Source organism: Ursus maritimus, unplaced genomic scaffold, assembly GCF_017311325.1.
Source record: "Ursus maritimus isolate PB19 unplaced genomic scaffold, ASM1731132v1 scaffold_2, whole genome shotgun sequence".
NCBI classification, from domain to species: Eukaryota; Metazoa; Chordata; class Mammalia; order Carnivora; family Ursidae; genus Ursus; species Ursus maritimus.
The window spans coordinates 100,426,680-100,450,068 of NW_024424452.1; the positions used below are offsets into that span (position 1 = coordinate 100,426,680).

The following is a 23,389-nucleotide window of genomic DNA, read 5'->3' on the forward strand; positions in this document are numbered from 1 at the left end:
ATATCCACGTATCACAGTATTCGGAGCTCTTTCCTAATCACTGAATGAAGTTCTGTACTCTTCTCTTTTTTCTTTCTCTTTAAACAAACAAAGCCATTTGACTTTAGAAAATACCAAATACATGCAGTGACAATAAACTTTCATGTACTCTTCACCCAACCTCATGACCATCAACTCATAGCCAATCTTGATTTATCAGTTACACTGATTTTTTTTTTCTGGCCACACTGATCATATGAAGCAAATCCCAGACATTGTATCATTTCATTTATAAACATATTAGTATATATCTCCAAAAGTCAGGAATTCTCTTTTTAAACATAACCATGGTACTGCCATCATCACGACATTGTCACAGCACTCTGTATTACCAGTATTAGGATTTCTCTGTCTCATTAATCTTTGCTTTTATTTATTTTTGTGTTTTACAGTTCATTTGTTCCAGTCAGTATCCAAATAAGGGTCATATTTTGTAATTGATATGTCTAAGTTTTTTTTAAATATATAGGCTCCTCCTCCATGTCATTTTGTCTTGCTTGCATTTATTTACTGGAGGAACCAGAGTATTTGTCCTTTAAAATCCTTCAAAATTTCCTGCAGTCTGGATCTCTGTGGTATCGTTTAACAGGTTTCTTATAAACTGGCAGTGAGATCTAGAGTATTATGTAGGTGAACGTTTGTTTGTTTACTTGTTTATTGGCATACTTCACAGGTGGTGCGTATTTCTACCAGCAGGCCCTTAATGTCTAGTTAGCTCTCTGTCATGATTTCATTTATTAGCTGGAAAGCTCCTTTAAAAAGAAACTTCTCTTTGTTAAGTATATGGTTACCTTATGTGGGAAATTACCTTAATGAATGGTAGCCTCCAAGTATACTACCAGGCGAACTACCCCAGAGGTCACAGAAAAGAACGGCTCACAGACCAAATTAAAGTGCTTAAATCTTATGGTTTGTTAAATCAATTTACAGTGAGAAGCAAAGAGAAAGAGATGAGGTAAGTTAAAACACTGAAGATAGGAGCGCAAGTAGGGGGAAAGAACCATGCTCCCTGAATCCTGCAGTGGACAGAGTTTGTATGTCCGTCTCTTTCTGCTGCATCAGCCTTCCCTAATGATGATGGTGTGGTCACAAGGACCAGAGTTGAAGTTTGAACAAGGAGGCCCATAGTGACACATAGGCCAGTGATACACACTTGCTCTATCAGAGAGACGCAGGGAACAAGAATGCCTGCCACGGCTGTAGCTTACCAATAAGCCTGATGAATAGCCATGGGTTTTGTGTTACTTGGTCAGAGGACAAATAGGCTGGAATGGGTATCACCAGTGGGTGGCCAAAGTAAGGACTCAGGGATATTAAGTATTCATGTATATTTACTCTTCATTGCCTCTTTTTTTGTTTAGTCTCATGCATATTCAATATATCATGAATATTTAGTGTCATATATTTCATGATTATATCATGAATATTAAGTGCCTAGATACCTCATGAATATTAGGTATCTTTTGGGGTGTTTTTCATCCCTTTAAATTTAGCGTACACATTACTAACCCCTTACCTTTATTTAACACATTCTTTGGATTCTGTATTTAACAAACTTCTTGTTTACTAGTACTTATCTGTACTTTCACCTATGTTTTACAAACCAAAACTTATTCTTTTATAATTGAATAGACTAGAAAGTAAAAAATATTGCACTGAGGTACAGGGAAAGAAGGCCAAATGCTATGTTGTTCCCTTCATTGGGGAGGGGAATTGTACCAAACTGAGTGGATCACTGGCCCCCAAGAAACTGAAAGGGTAAAGAATGGTGAGAAAGAACATTCTGAATAGTGACCAGAATATACAAGGGCAAAGGTTCTGTATTGGAGGGGTGTGTGATTGTCAGGAACCGAATGTGACTAGCAGGGATGTCTAATACAAGGTGGTGGGTAGGGACAGGATCTTTTTTTTTTTTTTTTTTTTAAGATATTTATTTATTAGAGAGCACAAGCAGAAGGAGGGGAGGAGAGAGAGGGAGAAGCAGACTCCCTGTTGAGCAGGGAGCCCGATATGGAGCTTGATCCCCGGACCCCGGGATCATGACCTGAGACAAGGCAGATGCTTCACCAACTGAGCCACCCAGGCGCCCTGAGGGTTTTAATCCTTAACGGTGCTGAAAGTCATTGAAAACCCTAGGGTTTCATGGTGATGTGTGACATGATCAAATATGATTATGGGAAATAAGCAAATTCTGGCTGTAGTAGAGAATGGTTGAAACAGGGAAAGGAGTGGTTGTGTGAAGATGATTGGGAATAAATGAAGTAATTCCAATGAGAAGCACTGATAGGCTGGACCTGGGAGATGTGAGTTGAGACTGTGAGAAGGGGATGGATTTTATCTGGGTGTTGAGGGAGAGGGAGGCATTAAGGATGACTCCTAGGTTTCTGGCTTGTGCAACTAGATGGATGGTGGTGTCATTCATCGATGTGGGGAATACTGGAAGATGATCAGGTTTGGGGGAAAAGACTGATTTGGAGCATTTTTAGGTTTCATAACTTTTTCAATATAACTTCAAACATGTAAGAATGGTACAAAGAACTCCCCAGTACCCTTTAGCCAGATTTACCAGTTTTTAACATTTCGTCCCATTTATCATTTTCCCTCTTTCCCACCCTCCCACATAAACGCGTATGTATGCGTACATATATACATATTTTCTGAACTATTTGAGAATGCATGAGAGACCTTGTGTTCCCTATGCCTAAATAGTTCAGTCTGTCCCCTAAAATGAAGGATCAGTTTCTTATATATAATCTCAGTAAAATTATAAAAATCAGGAAACTTAACTTTGATACGATATTATCTAATCCACAGTCCAGATTCAAATTTGCTGATTGTCTTAATGTCATTATTGATTTTTTTTTTTTCTTCCCTCCATTCCAAGATCCAGTCCAGGATCAACGCATTGCAGCTAGTTGACTTATCTCTTTACTCTCCTTTAACCTGGAGTAGTTCTTTGGTCTGTCTTTGTCTTTCATGATACTGACACTTTTAAAGATTGAGCACCCTGAGCTGCGAGCTGAGCTGGGCCTCTGGCTCCTTCCCTGGGCATTGCTTTAGCCCTTGCCAAACTTCCTTTACCCTGTGGTACAAGCAGCCAGTTTTCTGCAGGAGCTGACTGGGCTGCTTCCCCTCTTGTGTTAATACCCAGCTCTGGAGTGTGGGCCCTTATATAGCAGCTGCCCCCTCTGCTTTTGGTCTGAATGAGTGGGATGATGAGGAGATCCTGGCATGGGTGCTGGCGCTGGCAGTGTCCCAACAAGAATACCCAGACACTATGAAGTGAAACAAAGTGCACAGAGACCTACCTGCTCCCACACAAGGACTGATGGAGATCTAGACACTGGAGACCATTTCCCAACCCACTCCTCCTCTTGCTCTCTTCTTTGGCTTTCTTTTTTCTTGTCCTTTTCCGTTCTCTCACTTCCCTTCCTTGGCTGACCCACCTTGCACCCCTTCACGTCACTGCTACCATCGCCACCTGTCTTTCCATTCAACAGATACACCCTGTTGCCCCCTTATACAGCTCCATCCCTGCATTGTACAGGGGAGGTGGGCAAGAGTGCCTGGGAAGCACCCAGAGACGAACCAGTGACATCTAGGCAGCCCCAGAGGAGAGCTGTTTAGCCAGAGGGAATTTCCTTACCCTCTGTTCTTCCTAATATTGAACAACTTGACATCCTCCCTAATATATAATGATGCTAGGGAGTGGCTGGGGCAGAGGGAGAGGAAAAAAGTAGAGATTCCTCTTCTCAATACCCCATAAGGTATGAGCCTGCAGTGTTGATTTTTTCTTTTATTAAAATTTTTGTCTTATAAATACAGTAGACCAGGTATTTTATAGAATGTCAATTTGGATTTGTCTAAAGTATCTTCATGATTAGAGTTATGCAAATCTGGCAGAACTACCACAGAAGAGATGCTGTATCCTCAGTAAATCATATCAGGAGACACATAAAGTTTGTTTTGGTATTGGTGATATTAACTTTGATCCCTTGGTTAAAGTGGTATCTGCCACGTTTCTGCACCATAAAATTATTATTCCATTTTTAATTAATAATTTATGGGGAGATAAATTGAAATATCCTGTTTATCAAACTTCTATCCACCATTTTAACATACAATAATGATTCTTGCCTAAGTCAGTTATTACTATTGATTATTACTATTATTTTTTCCCATTTATTAGTTGGTGTTCTACAACAAGAAAGAGGTTTTTCTTCTCTTTTGCTTATTTTTTCATTTATATCAGGATGGACTCATTGATTCTTGTTTTATTCAATGGTTTATAATCCTTTATTATCATATATTTTGATGTTCATATTGTCCCAGATTTGGCCAGTGGTATCTCCTTTCATCTGGATCCTGTATCTTTCTAACGTGGCCCCATTATTTGTTGGCATTTTCTTTCTTTTTGGCACACATGCACACCGGCCCCTCTCCCCCGCCAAAAACATACAAATACACTCTTCGCTCATATTGTACTTTGTCTTTTCCAGCTCTGGAAACCACCTTTTCTTTCCTTTTAGTGAGAAATCAAGATATAGATGCCAGGCTAAATACTACTGGGGGTTTGCAGTCAGAGCTAGGAAACACGTGCATACATAACATAAAGTACATCTATTTCTTTCTCTGTATATAGACAGATATAAAACACCATGTGTTCATACTGACAATTTGCATTTTAGTCCAACACCACGGAGTTCATTCTAGTCTTTCTAGTTCATTTCTAGTCCCTTCCTGTATTTGTAACTCCCCTTGTCATGAGAAACTTGGCACCCATTTTGAATTTGGGGTTTCTTTGTGACATCCAAGTGAAGAGTTGAGTAGGCTAGCTGGCTTATAAGGATCTGGGACTCAGAAGAGGGGCTTTAGTCTCACAGGGTAGTGGGAGGAGTGGAGGAGGTAATTTAAGCTCAGGAATGCCGAACAGCACTTAACACATCATTTGGTAAGTGAAAGGGTAGAGGGAGTTGACTTTTTTTTAAAGATTTTATTTATTTATATGACAGAGAGAAAGAGCACAGGCAGGGGGAGCGGCAGGCAGAGGGAGAGGGAGAAGCAGGGGCTGGATCGCAGGACCCTGGGATCATGACCTGAGCCAAAGGCAGATGTCCAACCAACCAACTGAGCCACCCAGGCACCCCAGGGAGTTCATTTTTAATTGGCATCTCATTTGAAGGCAAAGCTGCTCTGTGTTTAGGTACTTAACGTTGTTTTAGTAAACATTTTGAGTGCCTGCTGTGTTCCAGGCACCGTTTTAGGTGCTAGTGACACAGGACAGAGAAGTATCCTGCTCTCCTTGAGGTTACATTGTAGTGGGAAGAGGCAGAAATAAACATACATATTATAGGATAGTAGTAACTGTTATATAGAGGATTAAAATAGGATGACTATTTTAATAGTCAGGGAAGGTATATCTGAGGAGGTGACATTTAGCTGAGATCTGAATGGAATGAGCTATCCATGTGAAGGTTAGAGGGGGAGCTTTAGAAGCAGAAGGAAGAGTTAGTGCACAGGCCAAAAGGCACAAACTAGGCATGCTGTAGCAGCAGAAAGACTTGGATGTCTGGAACATAGTGGGCCACTGGAGGAGGGGAGAGGGGGAGGAGAAGGAGGAGGAAGAGGAGGCTGAGGCACATCTGCAGGCTATGGAGAAACTTGAACTCAGAGAAATTAATTACTGCACACAAAATCCCGTAGCAAGTAACTGGTAAAATTCAGACGACTCTTTTTAAATCCAAAGCCCGTACTTTGAAAAAGCCCTAATTTTTCCCACTATGTCATGCTGCCTCCTAATGGTAGTGAATGTAGGTTAACTGAAAAGAGGTTTGGTTTTGAAGGTTTTACTACTTTGCAGAAGTAAAGAGTGGCCTGGGGAGATAACTCTAAAGTTTTTAAAGACAGGTACAAGGAGTAAATTATGACTAGCGCAGAATCTGGGAGTTGAGGGAAGGTTTACTAGTGTCCTTTCAGGACAAGGCTAATGACTAGTATATTTTTTAAATAACATTTTCATTCATTGATCAGATATGTATTGAGTGCTTACCATGTACTAGGCATTAAGTTAGGAGCTGGGGATTTATATCCTCTTGAATAAGACAGGCATGGGCCTTGCCCTTTAGTCATGTGTAAGGGTACATCTTTGTCAACAGTGGGCTTTTAAAATTTTTTCCATTTTTGTAGGTAAAAAATGACTCATTATAACTTTTTCTGATACTGGTACTGTTGGTTTTTTTTGTGTGTGTTATTGACTATTTTCAGGTCTTTGTTAATTTCAAGTTCTATGTCTTATTTTCAGTTGGAGTTTTTGAAACTCACTAGTTCTCTCTCAGTAATTGTTTTTGGAGAAAATTTTTTAGGTTTGGAAAATAAGGTAATGTTCCCATGACTGAGTATGGTGTTATTTCTGAAATGCATTCCCCTCTTACCTCTCTACCCTTTATTGTTTTAAAGAAATCTGTATCATTTGCTGGTATATGTATGCAACTAGTAACTAACCCATCTTTATAGAAAATTGCCTTGAGCAATTCACTGTCTACTCCCTTTACTTGTACTTCAAGCATTTCAGGTGATTATTAACTTCAAAACTTAGATCTAGTCAGGATTTATAATAACGTGATTAAGGTAGGTTCTGCTTAAGTCCTGGTACACAAGAAAAACTTGTCTCTTATCCTTTGCAATTCTAGGAGTGGTGTTCCACTCATCCATTCCTTACGTATTAATTTCTTAACTTTTGTATTCTGGAGGTGAGGGAGAGGGTGAAACCTCTTATCTTTGATTTTGTCTGTTTTCTAAAATGCTGTTTCAGTTCATTTGTTTCACAGCGTGATACGATTTCAAACTTAAAGTAGTTTTGGATAGTTGGCAAAATGAAGCGTGGTTAGTGCTTAAGACTTGTTTTTGCAAGTGCCCTACTTTATAATACTCAATATGCAGTTTTGCATTCTTTTAGGGGGTGGGAAAATCTGTTTTAGGCTTTTTTTTTTTTTTTTTTGGTCATATTTGTGAAACGTTCTTTGGCTTGTTATGGATCCTTTCCCTTTTCCTTGCTTTAGGATCTTTTTAAAACTTGCACTTTCCTAACTTAGGTTTGTGGGTATACCATAAGAAAACAGAAATAGTCCCTCAGCTGCAGGTCTTCCACCTTCTAGCCTGTGATCTTGGCAAACTATTGTTACTTTTTAAGCTATTTAGCTAGGTGTTTTGGAGCTAGGCCTCTGCATTTATCAGCTATGTGCCCTTGGCAAGATAACCTTTCTTGGGTTCCTTTCTTTAAGATGGGGACAAGAGAATTGTTAATATTGAATGACAGAAGGCATGTTTAGGACAGTGTCTTGGCACATAAAGGTCCTTAGTACGTATTAGTATATTCCTAATATATATTCGCGTTTTATCTGATTTGCCACTTTCACCTAGTTGTTACAAAGATCAGTGTGAGAATGGATATAAAAGCAGTAAACGAATGTTAGGTGGATGTACAGGTATGGAGAGAAGTTTGTAATCCTGATAATTAGCAGTCACTTTTCCTTGCATAGCTAATGTTCGGATACCAAGTCATCTATATTAGTCATTTTTTTATTATTACATAGAATAAAAATCCATTAGGCCTTCATTTTACAATAATCTTAAAATCAAATAATTTCTGAGTTGTACTATATAACTTCTATATAGTTCCTATGATACTAAATTTGATTTACCGATACCATATTCTGTAGTTTATACCTGTGCTTATATATCATGCTGAGGCAGCTGTTAAGTTTAAGCCTGGCTCACTACTGGTTAAGGTAGCTATGAAGGAAGAAAAGTGTTTTCAATTATTAAATGAGAATGATATTTTTAGATGTCACCAGAATCCCAAATTGATATATCCACTCTTGACCTCTTTCCAGAGTCCTATATCCCCAGCTGCTTTTTGGATATTTTTGCTGTCATTTCAAATCAGCATATCTAAAACTGAGTTTATGATCTTGCTTCCAGAATTAATGTTTCCTCTGATTTTCTTTTTTCTATTAATGTTACCAGTGTTTCCCAGGTAACCCAGGCCTAATGGTCTTTGCCATCTTCACCCCTCCCTCCTGGTCCTTTTGTGTTTGTATCTTCTTGGTTTTCACTACTGTTTTCCACTTTCATTTCCTTATCTTTATAATCTGTGTCTGATTTTTACCACTGTCAGTACTGAAGACCATATTAATTGTCCCCAAACATCATTTTTTTTTTAAGATTTTATTTATTAGAGAGAGTGAGTGTATGAGCAGGGGGAGGAGCATAGGGACAAGCAGACTCCCCACTGAGCAGGGAGCCTGACGTGGGGGCTCCATCCCAGGACCCTGAGGTCATGACCTGAGCCGAAGTCAGGTGCTTAACCAACTGAGCCACCCAGGTGTCCCCCCCTCCCCCCAACATCATTCTTAATGTGTTACTCTTCTTCTTTTAAACAGTAAGCAATTCCTTGCTAGTTATTGTATAAAGCCTTCATATTTAAAAGAGATACTACTTTTGTCTTATCCCCAACCTCCCATTCCAGCTTTCCTGCTCACTCTTATCCTACATGAACCCTTTTCTCCACCCAAATTGTTCAGTTTGGTGTCTCTTCACATCTTCTCTTCCTCTCTTTTTCTCCCTGGCTCTCCACTTCTGTTTAGATACTCTTTTTTTTTTTTTTTTTTTTAGCTAAATAAATTCTGCCTATTAAAGAGGAAGTCATCTCAGCCTACTATGATGCTTCTTGCTTTGACCTTTAAGCACGTAATTGTTCATTTCGCACTTAATTTCTTTCGTTTCGTGCCCAATTATTCGTTGTTTCTGAATTGCTTAATTTTATTTCTCTGTCTAGTCTTTTTGTAGATTATTGGCTCCTTGAAGATAGGGATTATTTCTAATTCTTTGAATTTCTCCAGAACCATGATGGTATATAAAATGAACATGCAATCATTACTATAATATTGTTTGATGAAAAAATATTTTTTTAAAGATTTATTTATTTTAGAGAAAGAGAGAGGGCGCGTGTATGCACATGTGTGGGAGGAGGGGCAGAGGGAGAGACTCTTCCAGCAGACTCCCCACTGAGTGTGGGGCTCAGTCTCATGACCCATGAGATCATTACCTGAGCCGAAACCAAGAGTCAGATACTTATAACCCACTGAGCCATCCAAGCACCCCTGATGAAAATATTTTTCTAAATAATAAAAGCTCTTCAAAAACTTTAGGGTGGAAGTTGCTAAGGAGTATATTAATATTTTGTGAATACATTTTAAAATGCTCACTTTGATTAGTACTGTGGCTTATTTTGAGCTTATATTACAGCTGCCTATTCAGAAGCCTCCTAAAATCAGTGACTGGGGATGTCTGGCTGTGAAACCTCACTTTTAAAGAGAAGGCAGGCAAGGGCCTGGCTAGGTGTCAGGCCCGAGCTATCAGGTTCTATGATTATAGCTCCATGTTACTTCTAATTTAGATGCCTGCCTTTCCTTTTGGAAGAAAAACCTCTTTCTTATCTTGGCTTTGATTAAGAGCGCAGACCCCAGGTAAAGGGAAGGGAGGAAGAGGAAGAGATACAAGGTAGAAAAGACAAGAAAACTTGTAAAACAGAAGTTTTTTGTTTGTTGTGCTTTTTGGGTAATCTGGCTGCCATCCGATACAAAAGCAGCTCCTAAGGTTGATTTAGAAGTGAACATTGGGAGAATGAAGCTTGCGTTCTTCAAGGGAAATGGCTAGCAGAAAAGAAACTGAGAAGAATTTGGTTTCTTTCTCATGTCCCATTTGTAAACCCTCCTTTCTGTGTCTTCATGCAGTGTGTCAGGTGGGTGTCCAGGAGGGCTTCTTGATGTAGGATGGTGAGTGGTAAGGCGGAGGTAACAGTGATTTACGAGGTTAAGGGATTTTTAACAGTAGTCCTCCCCTAAACTGTAGCTGTAACTGCCCCTAAATAGCTTCAGCAGGCTAAGCAAGAGGGGCGAGAGACCGGGGACCCTGAGACAGAGGACAGAAGAGTTAAGCAGTTTCTGTTTTGCAAGTGCTTCGCTGTACAGCTTTGGGCAGATGATTTTATGCCGTCAGTTGGCAGTGGCTCGCATTCCCCTGCAGTAGCTGTTACAGTGCATTTCCTGGTTGGCTGCTTGAATGTGAGGGGATTCACTGAAATTAGTTTTTAGGAATCTTTTAGCACATTCTGTGGATTTGAGTATGTATGTGGGAATACTTTCCCGAGAGTCACTGGACTTAGAAAACTTTTCTCTGTTTGCTTTGTAGTCCCTTCTTAGAATATACTTGGGACAGTATCTTCTGTAAAGGAAATTTCTATCTCCTTTATTCCACATTATCTGCCAAGCTCTAATAAATTACCTTTTTAGCTAAAGGGTTATTATTTTTAAAAGGGCTCTTCTGTGACATAATAATTATTAAATAAATTGTGTTTCTTTTATAAACATATTCTAAGGATTTTTTTCCCCTTAATCTTTTTAGAAAATGTGCCAGAGGAACTTCGAGAACCATTTTACACTGATCAGTATGATCAGGAACACATCAAACCACCTGTTGTTAATTTGCTTCTGTCGGCTGAACTATACTGTCGTGCTGGGAGTCTTATTCTCAAGAGTGATGCTGCGAAACCCCTTTTGGGCCATGATGCTGTAATTCAGGCTTTAGCACAGAAAGGTCTTTATGTTACCGACCAAGAAAAACTGGTAACTGAACGAGATCTCCACAAGAAACCCATACAGATGGTGAGTCTTTATTTATCCAAGATTACTTTGTTTGAAGTGCATACCTTTGAGTGTGAATTGTATTATAAAATGGAGTGAAATATGTTTTGAAATTGGATTGTCATCTCTGCCTAGAGTTTAAAGACTATCATTTTCTTCTAAACCTCATTTCCACACGAAGGAAGATTTTAATAAACTATTTTGGAATGTTTGGTGCCATTCTAATACCCAGGAGAAACATTTACATTGTTTCTAGCTACTTTAAAGTGATTTTTATTTAATTTAAAAACTTATTTTTTCTATCATAGAGACTATCTAGAAGAGAAAGTGTATCCTTGATTTTATTCTCATGAGGAAAGAGATGAGATTTTTAAGTGTTCATTTACATGCTTGACTGACCTCTTGGTAAATTTCTGCATATCATATATTTTAGTTTATTTAATAACTATAAATTATTCTTGTGAATGAAGGGCTCTGAGCTGGCCTGTGACAAGCATGCAGGAGCTTTGTCATGCTAGTCTCTGGAGACAGATCCAAAGTTTAGGTTCATTGTATGCTGCTTCAGTCTGGTGTACTACTTTAGCTTAAGGTCACAAAATGCTGAGCATCATCAAGAATGGTATTAGAAGGAAAAACAGATTTGTACATTTGATTAAATCATGCTCTTACATCAGACTAGTTGGAGAAGGGGAGAGATATATGTAGAAGAATATATTTAGAAATATATGAAATTATGAAGTTGAAGAAGGATGAACAAAAATTAGTTTACCAAATCTAGTACTAAATGATGTGATGACCTACTTTCTGCCTGTTTTCCTTCTTTAAAAAAAAAAAAAACACAACTATTTTGTTATGAGAAATAGAGAATAATATCTCAAGAAAAATTTAATGCATTTATAGATTTATAATAGAATTATTAAGGATAACTAAGAATGTTTATTATCAGATATGAGATTTTCAGCTTTCATTGATGGCTTTAAATTCACCTTATGATTACCCTCTGATTTTTGTATGTCTGTGTTGGAAACATATCATATATTGCGAACACTTTGCCAGCACCAGGGGTGAGTAGAATTCTACTTAGGTGTCCTAGCAGTATCTCACGTTCAACCTCTCTCCAATCACTGCACTTGATTGGATGCTCCTGCTATGATTATTTCCACTTCCATTACTTCAAGGCCAAGTAGATCCTTATAAAGCACATCAATGACTTTGTGAATCTATGTTTGCTTAGTAGCTGCTCTTTCAGATACAGTTAGATCTGTTGGGTAACCTATTACCTATTTTAGGTCCTCTTTAATAAGAAAGAAAACATTTTCTGGATTATTTTCCTAGTGCAGTTTAGTGCATGTAAAGATAAAACATGAAGATACTTGTAGAATTAATTTAAAAATGAGGGGTTTGGAAGACTGCTAGTTACATTACTATTGAGTTTCTTTCACACTGTATTTGATCCTGGTGATAGCGGTGAACACATTTAAATTCGATTGTAGGAAATGGTATTTGAAGACTGTGATTTAGGTGATACAGAATTGCTCTTTGTCTGGTTCTGACTTCTTTGGGTTTTTAGAACACTTCATGTTTGACTACATCATCTTGACCCTTTGCAGTGTCACATTTATTGACCTGTGTTTTAAGTGTATACTTTCAGCTTTTGTCACAATTTGATTTAAAGCTTCTCAATTGCTGTGAAATTTTGATTGGTGACATTGTAATATTATATTACAATTTTTCTAAACCTATGTGAGAAAATTTATCAGAGTCCTTAAAAACTTTGTTCCTTAAACTGTTTTGTTTGGTTTTAGAGTTAATAAGAGTAGTAAGCTTCACTTTTCTTTTTCGTCTTTTTGGGAAGTAAAATGAAAAATAGTGTGTTTAGTTGCACTGAATATATTGATTTCCAGTCCTACCCCCTGCTTTTATCTCTAAATTGTCTTAGTACTTTTGGGGTCTTTATTCCTTTTGGGAAAGTCACATGGTGATAACAAAAGTATCAACATAAGTATAAGGCAGGTTTGACTAAGCAGATTTTATTAATTTTGGGGTGGGTGGGGATTGGGAGGAATGCCTGTTTTTTGTTTGTTTTTTTAAATTGAGAACACATGTTGGAGAACATATGCTTTTTTATCATAGTGCTTTTACAGGCATGTTTTGAGAGTATAGTCTTTAAAATATTTTCTTCTGTATTTATATCAATGGGAAAATATTTTAGACACTGTGCTTTAAAGACAATTAGTAATTATAATGTATTAAGGTTCATTAAGTACATTATCTGTAGGATTGTGAGAAGGGATTGTAGTTATGGTCTGCCTATTTAGTACTACAAATATGTGAGTAAAAGACAAATGCAGGTAATACACAGTTATGGTGTTGAAATGCATACTGTTCCGAGAACTAAGCTTAATGTGTGCTTCAGTCAGCATTAAGTGTATGACTGAGTAGTTACCAGAGGAAGTGTTGTATACGTTAAAATCACAGGGGAACATCTTTCAACTGAACGTATGCTGTAGCCCAAATCACGTTATCTATCAAATTATTTGTGAAAATAATACTGGTATCTAGGATGATGTGAAAATTAAGGGACTTGTAGCAAATGGAGTCAGATACTGAAAAAAATAGCTTAAGTGTACAGAGAAGATTTCGAACTTTCTTCCATAGCGAAATGAATTTGCATGCGTATTACATTCAGTATCACCAGGATAGGCTGGGAGATTTGATCAGTGTCATAAAATCTTAAATTCATAGAATTTTATAGCCAGAAAGAACTTTAGAAATCAGAAACCAGCATGTATAAAACTTTCCAGTGTTGAGGAACTTGGGGGAACATGAGTACCTGGGAACTTTGAATAGATTCTCCAGTCCTCTTGTCAGAACTATGACATTAGTACCTTTAGAAGAGGAGTTTGGATATGTATTTTTCAACAGGTGTTCTGGGTGATTTTTATGATCAAGAATGTATGGGAAATTTGATCTGATCCAGAGTCATTTTATGTATGTGATAATTATTTAGAGAGGTTAAGTGATTTGCCTAAGGTAGAAGTGTTACACACTAGCAAAACTAAAATTAGAATCTGAATGCGCTAGAATTGTTGCTTTCTAATTTACAGTGCTATTATCTGAAGCAAATTTATGCACTTAAATATGCAAAGTCATGTTTACTTAGCTGTCTAAACTGTAGTCTAGTTACGAATTAAACTCTTGGTTGTGAATCAGCTTTCCATCCATGTTTGCATATATGGGAAATAAGAGTTGATATTTGTAAAAGTCAGTTATTTAAGTAAAGTGTGTGTGTGTAGTATGTGTGGTTTGAAATAGATTGATTTTCATATGATTGCAAAATAACATTTTTAAATCAAATCTTGTTTTGGGACGATCATTATTATATAAACAAAAAATTTATTTTGATGTGCTTTCTTTTAATGACTACCAAGAAAAGATTGAATATCCTGTTTGTTTAATGGAAATTAAAGTGGGCTGTTAGGTCATTTGATAACTAAGGCATAAAGTGTTCTCTCATGAAGTGTCAGTATTGCTTATGGATGTTCTCGGATATTCAGAAAATATAAGCGAAAAAGTTGTACATTTGTGCTACTGGCCAGTAAACTGCTTTGTTATAATGGAGGGCCAGTAAAGCTGTGGTTAAAACATAGATGATGGAAATGTTTTTTTATCTCAAGAAGGATGTTCCTACATGTAAAGAAGTGTTACTTCATTTTATCACATTTGATCTCAGGGTTGTAAGTTTGAGAGCCCCATGTTGGGTGTAGAGATTACTTAAAAATAAAATCTTTAAAAAAAAAAAATCCCATGTTCCTTAACCACCACATTGTATTTTTTTTTTTTTTTGTCTTTGAGTAATAGGAAGGTAATTGGAATAGGATAACAGGAATAGGTAATAGGAAAATGGGAAGTGGAGAGGTAGAAGGAAGAGAAATGGCATGCTACCAGGAAATCTGCCTGGTGGTTTGAAATCTTGGTAATTTGTCCGCACTTCTTTTCAGAGCAATTTACCCATAGTTCCTGTCTTGAAGGTTATGTTAATTTCGTGTGCTACGAGTAACGGTAGCCTTTGACTTGTTTGTTAATAGATGATGAGCGGAGTTATGACAGAGTCTGTCTGGGTGGATATGAGTTTCTTGATTTTAAGAATGTACAAGGTAATTCCCTTGTTACCCTTATTTTTGCTGGATATATGAAAGGTGTTGACAACAGAGAAGCTGATCTCAAGAACATTGTGCTGTTCCTTTTTTCTTTGTCTTCCTTGCTGACCTTCTCCAATATATTGGTCTTGTTTGGGATTCTTAGGGATTTCCACGGTGCCATCATCTTACTTAAAAAATTTCCCCCCTATTTAAGATGATTAAAAATTGCATGTTAGAGGAAGAGAATTATATAAATGTAAGCATTGCAGTAGTAGTTGAGATATTAATTTCTGGTCACCCTTTTATAATAATGCCTTGCAGAGTTACAAGCAGCACTTGTCTGTAGAGGGTTTTTACCCATGGTGCTGGATCTCAATTTTCTCTATCCTATGAATCATATACCTAATTTGGATTCCATTATTTCTAGGTAACATATACACCTTAGTTATCAATTCATGTTATCTTTTGTAAAACCATGTTTATTATATTTGTAATAATTTATTTAGAACTCCAGGCTTACTTTCTCATAGGAATATAACTTGATGACTGGTGTTTATTTTGCCAGATGATCTCACAGAAACCTTTTTATATTTATAATAAAACTGAACTCAGTCAGGCCTTTTTTTTTTTTTTTTTTTTTTTTACTTATTTAGTTTATAGAACTTCTGCTGTGTACTGTGTATTTTCTGCTGTGATTAAAGAGTTTCTACCCTTCAGGGTCTTGCTTTCTACTGGGGATTATAGAAAAATAACCAAATTATAATGCATGTCTTTTAGGTGTACAGAGGCACCAAACTTAGTCCTACTCTTATGCTGAGTTTTGAAGGAATATACCAGGGAGGCAAAGACGGACATGTTATAAGGTAGTGTATATGAAAGTATAACAGGATGTTAAAAGGGAGTATGAGAGCATTGTGATGTGCGTAGGGAAAAACAAGGAGTTTGGTTGTAGCTTTAGAATTAAGTATGTGTTAGGGAGCAATGAGAAATGAGACCAGAGAGTTAGATGGGAACAGGGCATGAATGACCTTTTATGTCATGCCAAGTGTGTACTTTATCCTGAAATGATAGAGAGCCACCTGTATAGGGTTTTAAACTAGAGGGGATACCATCAGGTTTGTGTTACAGAAAGTCAGTTGGGTGGTATTGTGAAAGAGATAGCACTTAGGAGGCTGTTAAAATAGCCAGGGACCTGAAGCAGAGGCCGTTGACATGCAGAAGAGAGTTCGTTTGGGAGAAGCATTTTTGAGATAGAATTGAGGTGATTTTTGACTCATCAGAGCTGGGAAATGAAGCTAGAATAGGACTGGCAAAAAGATTTTATCCCTTATGCCAACTCTGATTAATAGGTGGTTAACTACTAGAAGCTGGGGAAAAGATAGCTTCTTGGTTTCACTCTGTTCTTCTGGGAGACTCGGGGTCTAGATGTTAGCTTCCCCATTCTCTGTTGCTCCTGGTGCTTGTGAACCCTGATATTTTTATTTAATAATGATAAAAAACTAAAACCCCAAATAAGTAAAGGGTCAGCTTTATAGTTTAAAAATCTTGAACTGTGGGGCGCCTGGGTGGCACAGCGGTTAAGCGTCTGCCTTCGGCTCAGGGCGTGATCCCGGCGTTACGGGATCGAGCCCCACATCAGGCTCCTCTGCTATGAGCCTGCTTCTTCCTCTCCCACTCCCCCTGCTTGTGTTCCCTCTCTCGCTGGCTGTCTCTATCTCTGTCAAATAAATAAATAAAATCTTTAAAAAAAAATAAAAATAAAAATCTTGAACTGATATTCTTAAATCTCTTTTTTTTAAATGTTTTTTTATTATATTATGTTAGTCACCATACAGTACATCCCTGGTTTCAGATGTAAAGCTCGATGCTTCGTTAGTTGCGTATAACACCCAGTGCACCATGCAATACGTGCCCTCCTCACTACCCATCACCAGTCCATCCCATTCCCCCACCCCCCTCCCCTCTGAAGCCCTCAGTTTGTTTCTCAGAGTCCATAGTCTCTCATGCTTCATAAATCTCTTATTTTTGATGAGAAAGATAAAGTTGACTCTGTCTTATCCTAAGTTTCTCTTTTCTTCTTAGTTCCTTTTGGAAAAAAAGAGTTGTATATAAGTGAAAGTGGGTCTCTGTGTAGAGAAATGAAATACTCATTTTGTTAGAATATCCTGTTTTTTAGTTTGTTATTCTTACATTTATCACAAAGATGGATGGGAATTCCTTGATATAATAAACTTAGTTCTACTTTGTACACTAGGTGAGGCATTGGTGATGAAGTAGATGATCTTTGCCCTGAAGATGCTCTTGGAGGACGTTAGGGGTTATATGGGATCAAAGAGTTGCAGTGTGGAGACTTGTCTAGACTTGTGGGGATGAAATGAGGTATGAGCAGAATTGAGCATACTTGACAAATGTTAGTTTTTAATGCGATATATGAGAGAGGTCGTAGTGTTCCTGTTGTATATAGGTGAGGAAACTGACATCCCCAAAAGGTGCATCAATTTGCCCAAGGCCAAACAGGTGATGAAACATGATGCTAGGATTTAAACTTGTATCTGCTGCCTCCAAAGCCATGCTTAGCCCATTTACACCAGATGGTTTTTCAAAAAATCTAGCTAAGCAAACAAATAGGAAAAAAAGTGAGATTGTATGTGGAATCTAAAAACAAACAAAAAAACCCAACAACAACAAAAAAACCAAGCATATAAAGATACAGAGGACAGATTGGTGGTTGCCGGAGGCAGCAGGTAGGTGTGGGCCAAAGGGTTGAAGAGGATCAGAAGGCACAAACTTAGAGTTATAAGTAAGTCATGGGGATGTAATGTAAAACATGGTGACTACAGTTAATAATACTACAATGCATATTTGAAACTTGCTAAGATAGTAAATCTTAAAAGTTCTCCTCACAAGAAAAAAATTCTGTAACTGTGTATTGTAACAGGTGTTAACTAAACTTACTGTGACCATTTCACAATATATTGTCATTGTGTTATGCACCTGAAACTAATATGTCAATTATACCTCAGTTAAGAAAATACTATTTCTATGGTGCTTAATCGTTTATGATGCATTTACACTTTTTTTTTTTAACACCCAGAAAAGATAAATAGGGTAGTTGTTATCATCTCCTTTTGACAAGTGAGGAAACCTTATGGATAGATTTATTTAATAAGATACTTATTTAGTTTCTTCTGACGGGTATAGAAAGAGGCAGTGAATAGATCATGATTAAATAGCTAGTTAGTGACAGAGCAGAGGTGGTTCCCAGATCTTCCTGACTCCTAACCCAGTGCTTATTCTACAGATACATTGCGCTGCCATCCTTTTTCCTGTCCTTGTGGGTTATGATCTGCATTGATTCTTGGGGAGACCCACAGAGAATGTCAGCATGAAGTAGGATGTCACATGGAGAGTGTGCAGCAATGAAGGGGAATCCCAAGAATAAGAATAGTAGGGAGAAGAGGGAATTGTTTTGGTCACCGACTGAGGGTCCTGTCTTAGACTGTTCAGGTAACAAAATACCGCAGATTGAGTAATTTATAAATAAATTTATTTTTCAGTTTTGGAAGCTAGAAAGTCCAAGATCAAGGATCAGCATGGTTGGGTTCTGGTGAAGGCCTCCTTCTGGGTTGTAGACTACCAGTTTCTCATTGTGTCCTCACATGGTGGAAAGGGCAGGGATTTCTCTGGAGCCTCTTTTATAAGGGCATTAATCCCATTCATGAGGGTATAGCCCTCACGACCTAATCATCTGCCAGAGGCCCTGTCTCCTGATACCATCACCTTGGGCATTAGAATTCTAACATACGAATTCTGGGGGAGCACAAACATCCAGACCATCGCAGGTGCTCTTTTCTCGGGTAAGGGATGCAGCTCATTTAGTGACCACTAACATATAAAGTTACAGATTTAAAGAAATAGAGTGATTCACTTTGCAAAATAGTGTTTTAATTTAAAAAATATTTTCGGTTTCATTTTCACAATTTCCCTGGTTTAAAATAAATCCTGGTTTAAAAAAATAGGACTTATAATAACTAAGTTTTTAAGAATACATGTGAAATGAAAAATGTTTATTATAATGTTCAGTGTATGTTTGTTTTTGTTCTTACATAAAATCTAGGTTCTCCTGTATCTGTTGAAAACATATTTTATATTTCTTTTTTCTAGCTTTATTGCCAAAAATTGCATATATTTATGGTGTACAATGTAATGTTTTAGTGTACATATTCATTGTATATATTTATCATATTGAACCAAGTATTGTGTCTTGTACAGTAAGGGCTCAGTAAATGAAGTGTTAATTTCTGGCCAGAAAAATGAGCTATTTTAGACAAATTGAGATGGTGGACAGTTTATTTCCCCAGAGACCATTTGTATGCATCTTACCGTGCTGCTGGCCATTGCTGATTTATCCAAAGGTTGAGATACCTGATGCATGGTGGGCTAATTGGACTGTTTACTGAGAATCTGAAAACCCAACGGAGAGTGAATCACAGCACAGTGATAGTAGGTGATTGGAGCCACCCTGTCTTACCAAGGTGGTACCCTAGGTGGAAGTCTGTGAACTCCGAGGCTGAGGGAGCTGGCGCTGCTCAGTTTCTGTCCTTCCTAAGCTTAGTGGTTCAGCTCTTCCATAGATGCTGTAAACCACTCTAGTGCCCTCCCAATAAGCCCCAATTTTTGTTTAAGTTAGCATAGCTAATTCAGCATTTATATTCTGTTGCTTGCTATTAAAAGAACTGTAGCTAAACATTAAATAAAGAAAAAGCCGTCCATTAATTCGCTGTAAAGTTTAACAGCTGAAAGACCCTGGCAATCATTTGGTCTGGAGTTTTGAAATTCTTTTGACTGTGACTCATGGAAGTACATACTGCAAATGTATTTACCACACCTGGTTTACTTAGTACACATATATTATAGAAATGAAAGTATTTATCATTTTAACTTGATTTTTGTTCTATTCTAGTTGGAAAAAATATTAGTTATGACTGAATTGACTTCATATATGACCCATGAGTGGGTTATAAGCCCACATTAAAAACCAATTTAGTTAAATTGCTTTATTTTCTAGAGAAGAGCAGTAAATGATGGTGTTGGTATTGAAAACTAAGTACACACCCATGTTTTTCTTAAAAATGTATTTTAATATGCAATTACCAGTAGCTTCTATCTGTTTTAATGAAAAGAACTGTGGGAATAGAGTTTGTATGTGGACTTGCCTCCTTAAGATTTATTTTATCTAAAATTTCTGTGGTATACTGCTGTCAGATGAATTTTCCTGAAATGACACTTTGATAGCTGTCTTATTTCCCAATTCAAAAAATTTTAATCATTTTATTTGACTTGAATACACTACAGTTTCACGTGCAATTCCTTTTTTTTTTGGTTTGGCTTTTCAGAGTTCACCTCTAATGATGATGGAAAAAGTTGCTTCAAACTTTGTCTATAAAATAGATAACTTTTTCAAATGTTTTTTTGTTTTTTTTATGAGGTATAATTGACATATTACATAATGGTTTGTGTTTGTGTGTATTGTGAAATAACCACAGTAAGTCTAGTTAACACGCGTCACCATATGTATTTACATACTTTTCTTTTTCTTGTGATGAGGGCTTTTAAGATTTACTCTTAGAACTTTTAAATTTACAGTGCAGTACTATTAACTCTAGTCACCATGCTGCGTATTACATCCCCATGACTTATTTAAGTCATGTAAGTTTATACCTTTTGAACCCCTTCACCCATTTCACCTACTCCCCACCCTCCACCTCTGGCAACTACCTACTTGTTATCTGTATCTGTGAGCTTGTTTTTTTGTTATTGTTTAGGTGTCACATATGAGTGAGATTGTATGATATTCGTCCTTCTCTGACTGATTTCACTTAGCATATGCCCTCAGAGTTCATCCACGTTGTCAGAGTTGGCAAGATTTCATTCTTTTTTTATGGTTGAATAATATTCTGAGTGTGTGTCTGTGTGTGTTTTCACATTTCACACTTTCTTTATCCATTGATGGACACTTAGGTTGTCTCCATATTTTGGTTATTGTAATATTTACAATATTGATGCTGTAATGAACATGGGAGGGCATATATCTTTTCCAGTTAATGTTTTGATAACTCACTTTGGAATAATGAAAGTTTTATATTCTTTTTGTTTGTAATCTTCATAACTCATTCAACGTAGCAAAAGCTAAGATACTTAAGAAGTTGTCTGATATTACAGACCTGCCAGCAGTAATTTTTGTTGTTTACTGAAGATGAATTAAACATCGATTAACTAGGGCTTTTCATCTTTTTTAAAACAACAAAAAAAGATAACCATTCATTGTAGATTACTAAACTTCTTCAGTAGGTGGTACAGTAGAAGGTGGTTTATATTTATATAGGATACATAATTATTGCTATATAATTATATATACACACATATATAATTAGAGCACAAAGATTGAGATGTTTTGGTAGGTTTGATACAGAAATGTAAATTTTTCTAATTTGCACAATTACAGTCCATTGCTGTGGAGCAGTGGGTGGTCACAGCAGTTGTCTGTAGCCATCTATACCCCCAGTCTGTGTTGAACAGATTGATCTCCCACCTCAACCCTATGATACCAACCCATTTTTGCAGCTTGGTAGATGATAGCAGTTTAATAAATTGTTTTTAACTCACGTCAGTGATATGATTTAAAGAAAGAAAATAGATGGTCATTAAAACAAAAGACTTTAGAAAGTGTTCCATTTGGACACTTGCTTGTGTTCATACACCTGGATAAATGAGCTTCTATAACAAAAAAAAATCTTTGTTAGTCGGATTCCTTGTGAACCTGTAGTGTTCTGTGGTTGGAAAGGGGGTTACAGTGAGCTGTTACAGAGTGAGATATGTTACAGAGCTGTCCCAGGGGTCCATCTTTCTTTTCAGGAAGTTCTTTTAATAAACTTGCTGGGATGTAAGAATGCCGATTATTGTTTTCCTGAATTTATACATTTTACTTTGTTGGTAAGCAAACAAGTAAACAAATTTTAAAAAGGTAACTTTAGAGAATGGTAAGGACTATGAAGAAAGTAAAAGCAGGATAATGGGATCGAGTGATCCGAGGCGATCGTGTGCTATTCTCTTTAGTTAGAATGGTTAGGGGCATCCTTACACGGAGTGTATTTGAGCAGAGATGTACATGAGGAGGAGCCAGTCAGGCAAAAATAAAGGGGTAAGAGCATAGCTGACAGAACAAACTCAAGGCCCTGAATTGGTGGGTCATCCACAAAATAAATAAACTTAATGTCTGGATGATAAGATTCCTAACAAGAATTTCCTGGAGGGAACATTTTCAGGAATTAAAGTTTCAGGGTTACATTTATTTACCAAAAATTATATAATTTGTACAATATGAAATGCTGATTTCTTTCAGTAAATATTTGTTGAAAATTTTTTTGGGCCTGGGGAATGGGATGCAGTAATGAGAAGATAGACCAAGCCTTTGCTTTCATAGAAGTAATATTTTAGTAGTAAAGACAAACAGTAAAAAGCTAAACAGATCATGACAATTTCAGACAGTGGCAAATGCTGTGAAGAAGATAAATCAGAAAGAAGGGGCTAGAGGGAGTGGAACGTGCTATTTTCATAGGACGTGATTAGGGAAGTCCTGTCTAGAGAGCTGACATTTGAACTGAGACCCAAACACTAGAAGGACAAGCATGTGAAATCTGGGAAAAGAACATTCCAGGCAAAAGGAACAGTAAGGTTAGCGGCCTTGATGTAGGAGTGAGTTTGGTACGTTTCAGGAACTGAAGGCCACTGAGGTTAGCCATGAACAAGATTGATAGGGAGAGTAGATAGAGATAAAGATTGTAGCCTAAGCAGGTAGAGCCCTGTAGACCATGATAAGAAGTTTGAATTTTATTCTGTGCATGGAAATCACTGGAGGATTTTAAGTAGGGCAAGGAGTTTGATTTGGTTTACTTTTTAAAAAGTAAGTGCTTTCAGGTTGCTTTGTAGATAGCGGATGTAGAAGGTGAGGTGGGGGGAAGTGGGGTGGGGTGAGGCAGCTGAAGAATCAGGAATTATATTTTAGACCTGTTGGGTTATCAATGTCTTCTGGCTGTCAAGTAGTTGAATATATGAGTGTGAAGTTCAGAAGTCCTGTGTGAGACTTAAATTTGAGCGTCATCAGCGTTTGAAGTCCATGGGCCTGAATGAAAGCACTTAGGAAAAGAAGGTGGGTAGATAATCATTAAAAGCCATTATAGTAATTATAGTGTAGCAGAGAAGCTTCCCTTCTTAGGGTGTCAGTGTTTTAGTATAGTAACGTCATAGTAAGACAAAATAATTTGAGAAAAGACTGGACAACATATGTGTGATAACTTCAGTAAGTACAAAGTGCTATATATTAATATAAGATCAGTATTTCTTGCATGGTGAAACAGTAAATTATTAGGTAAGGACATTCAAAAGCTTCTTCCTAATATCAAAAAGTTCTACCAAACTTTTTTGAAAAAATTAGTTGTTTTGGGT

General features: G+C 37.2%; 1 protein-coding gene across 1 annotated transcript in view; it reads left to right on the plus strand.

Moving 5' to 3' along the window:
• CAMSAP2 (calmodulin regulated spectrin associated protein family member 2) overlaps window positions 1–23,389 on the plus strand; it is a 110,595-nt gene that overhangs the window by 9,659 nt on the left and 77,547 nt on the right. The window contains 1 exon segment of the mRNA XM_008685103.2: window positions 10,504–10,763. Coding sequence (XP_008683325.2) covers window positions 10,504–10,763 — 260 coding nt within the window.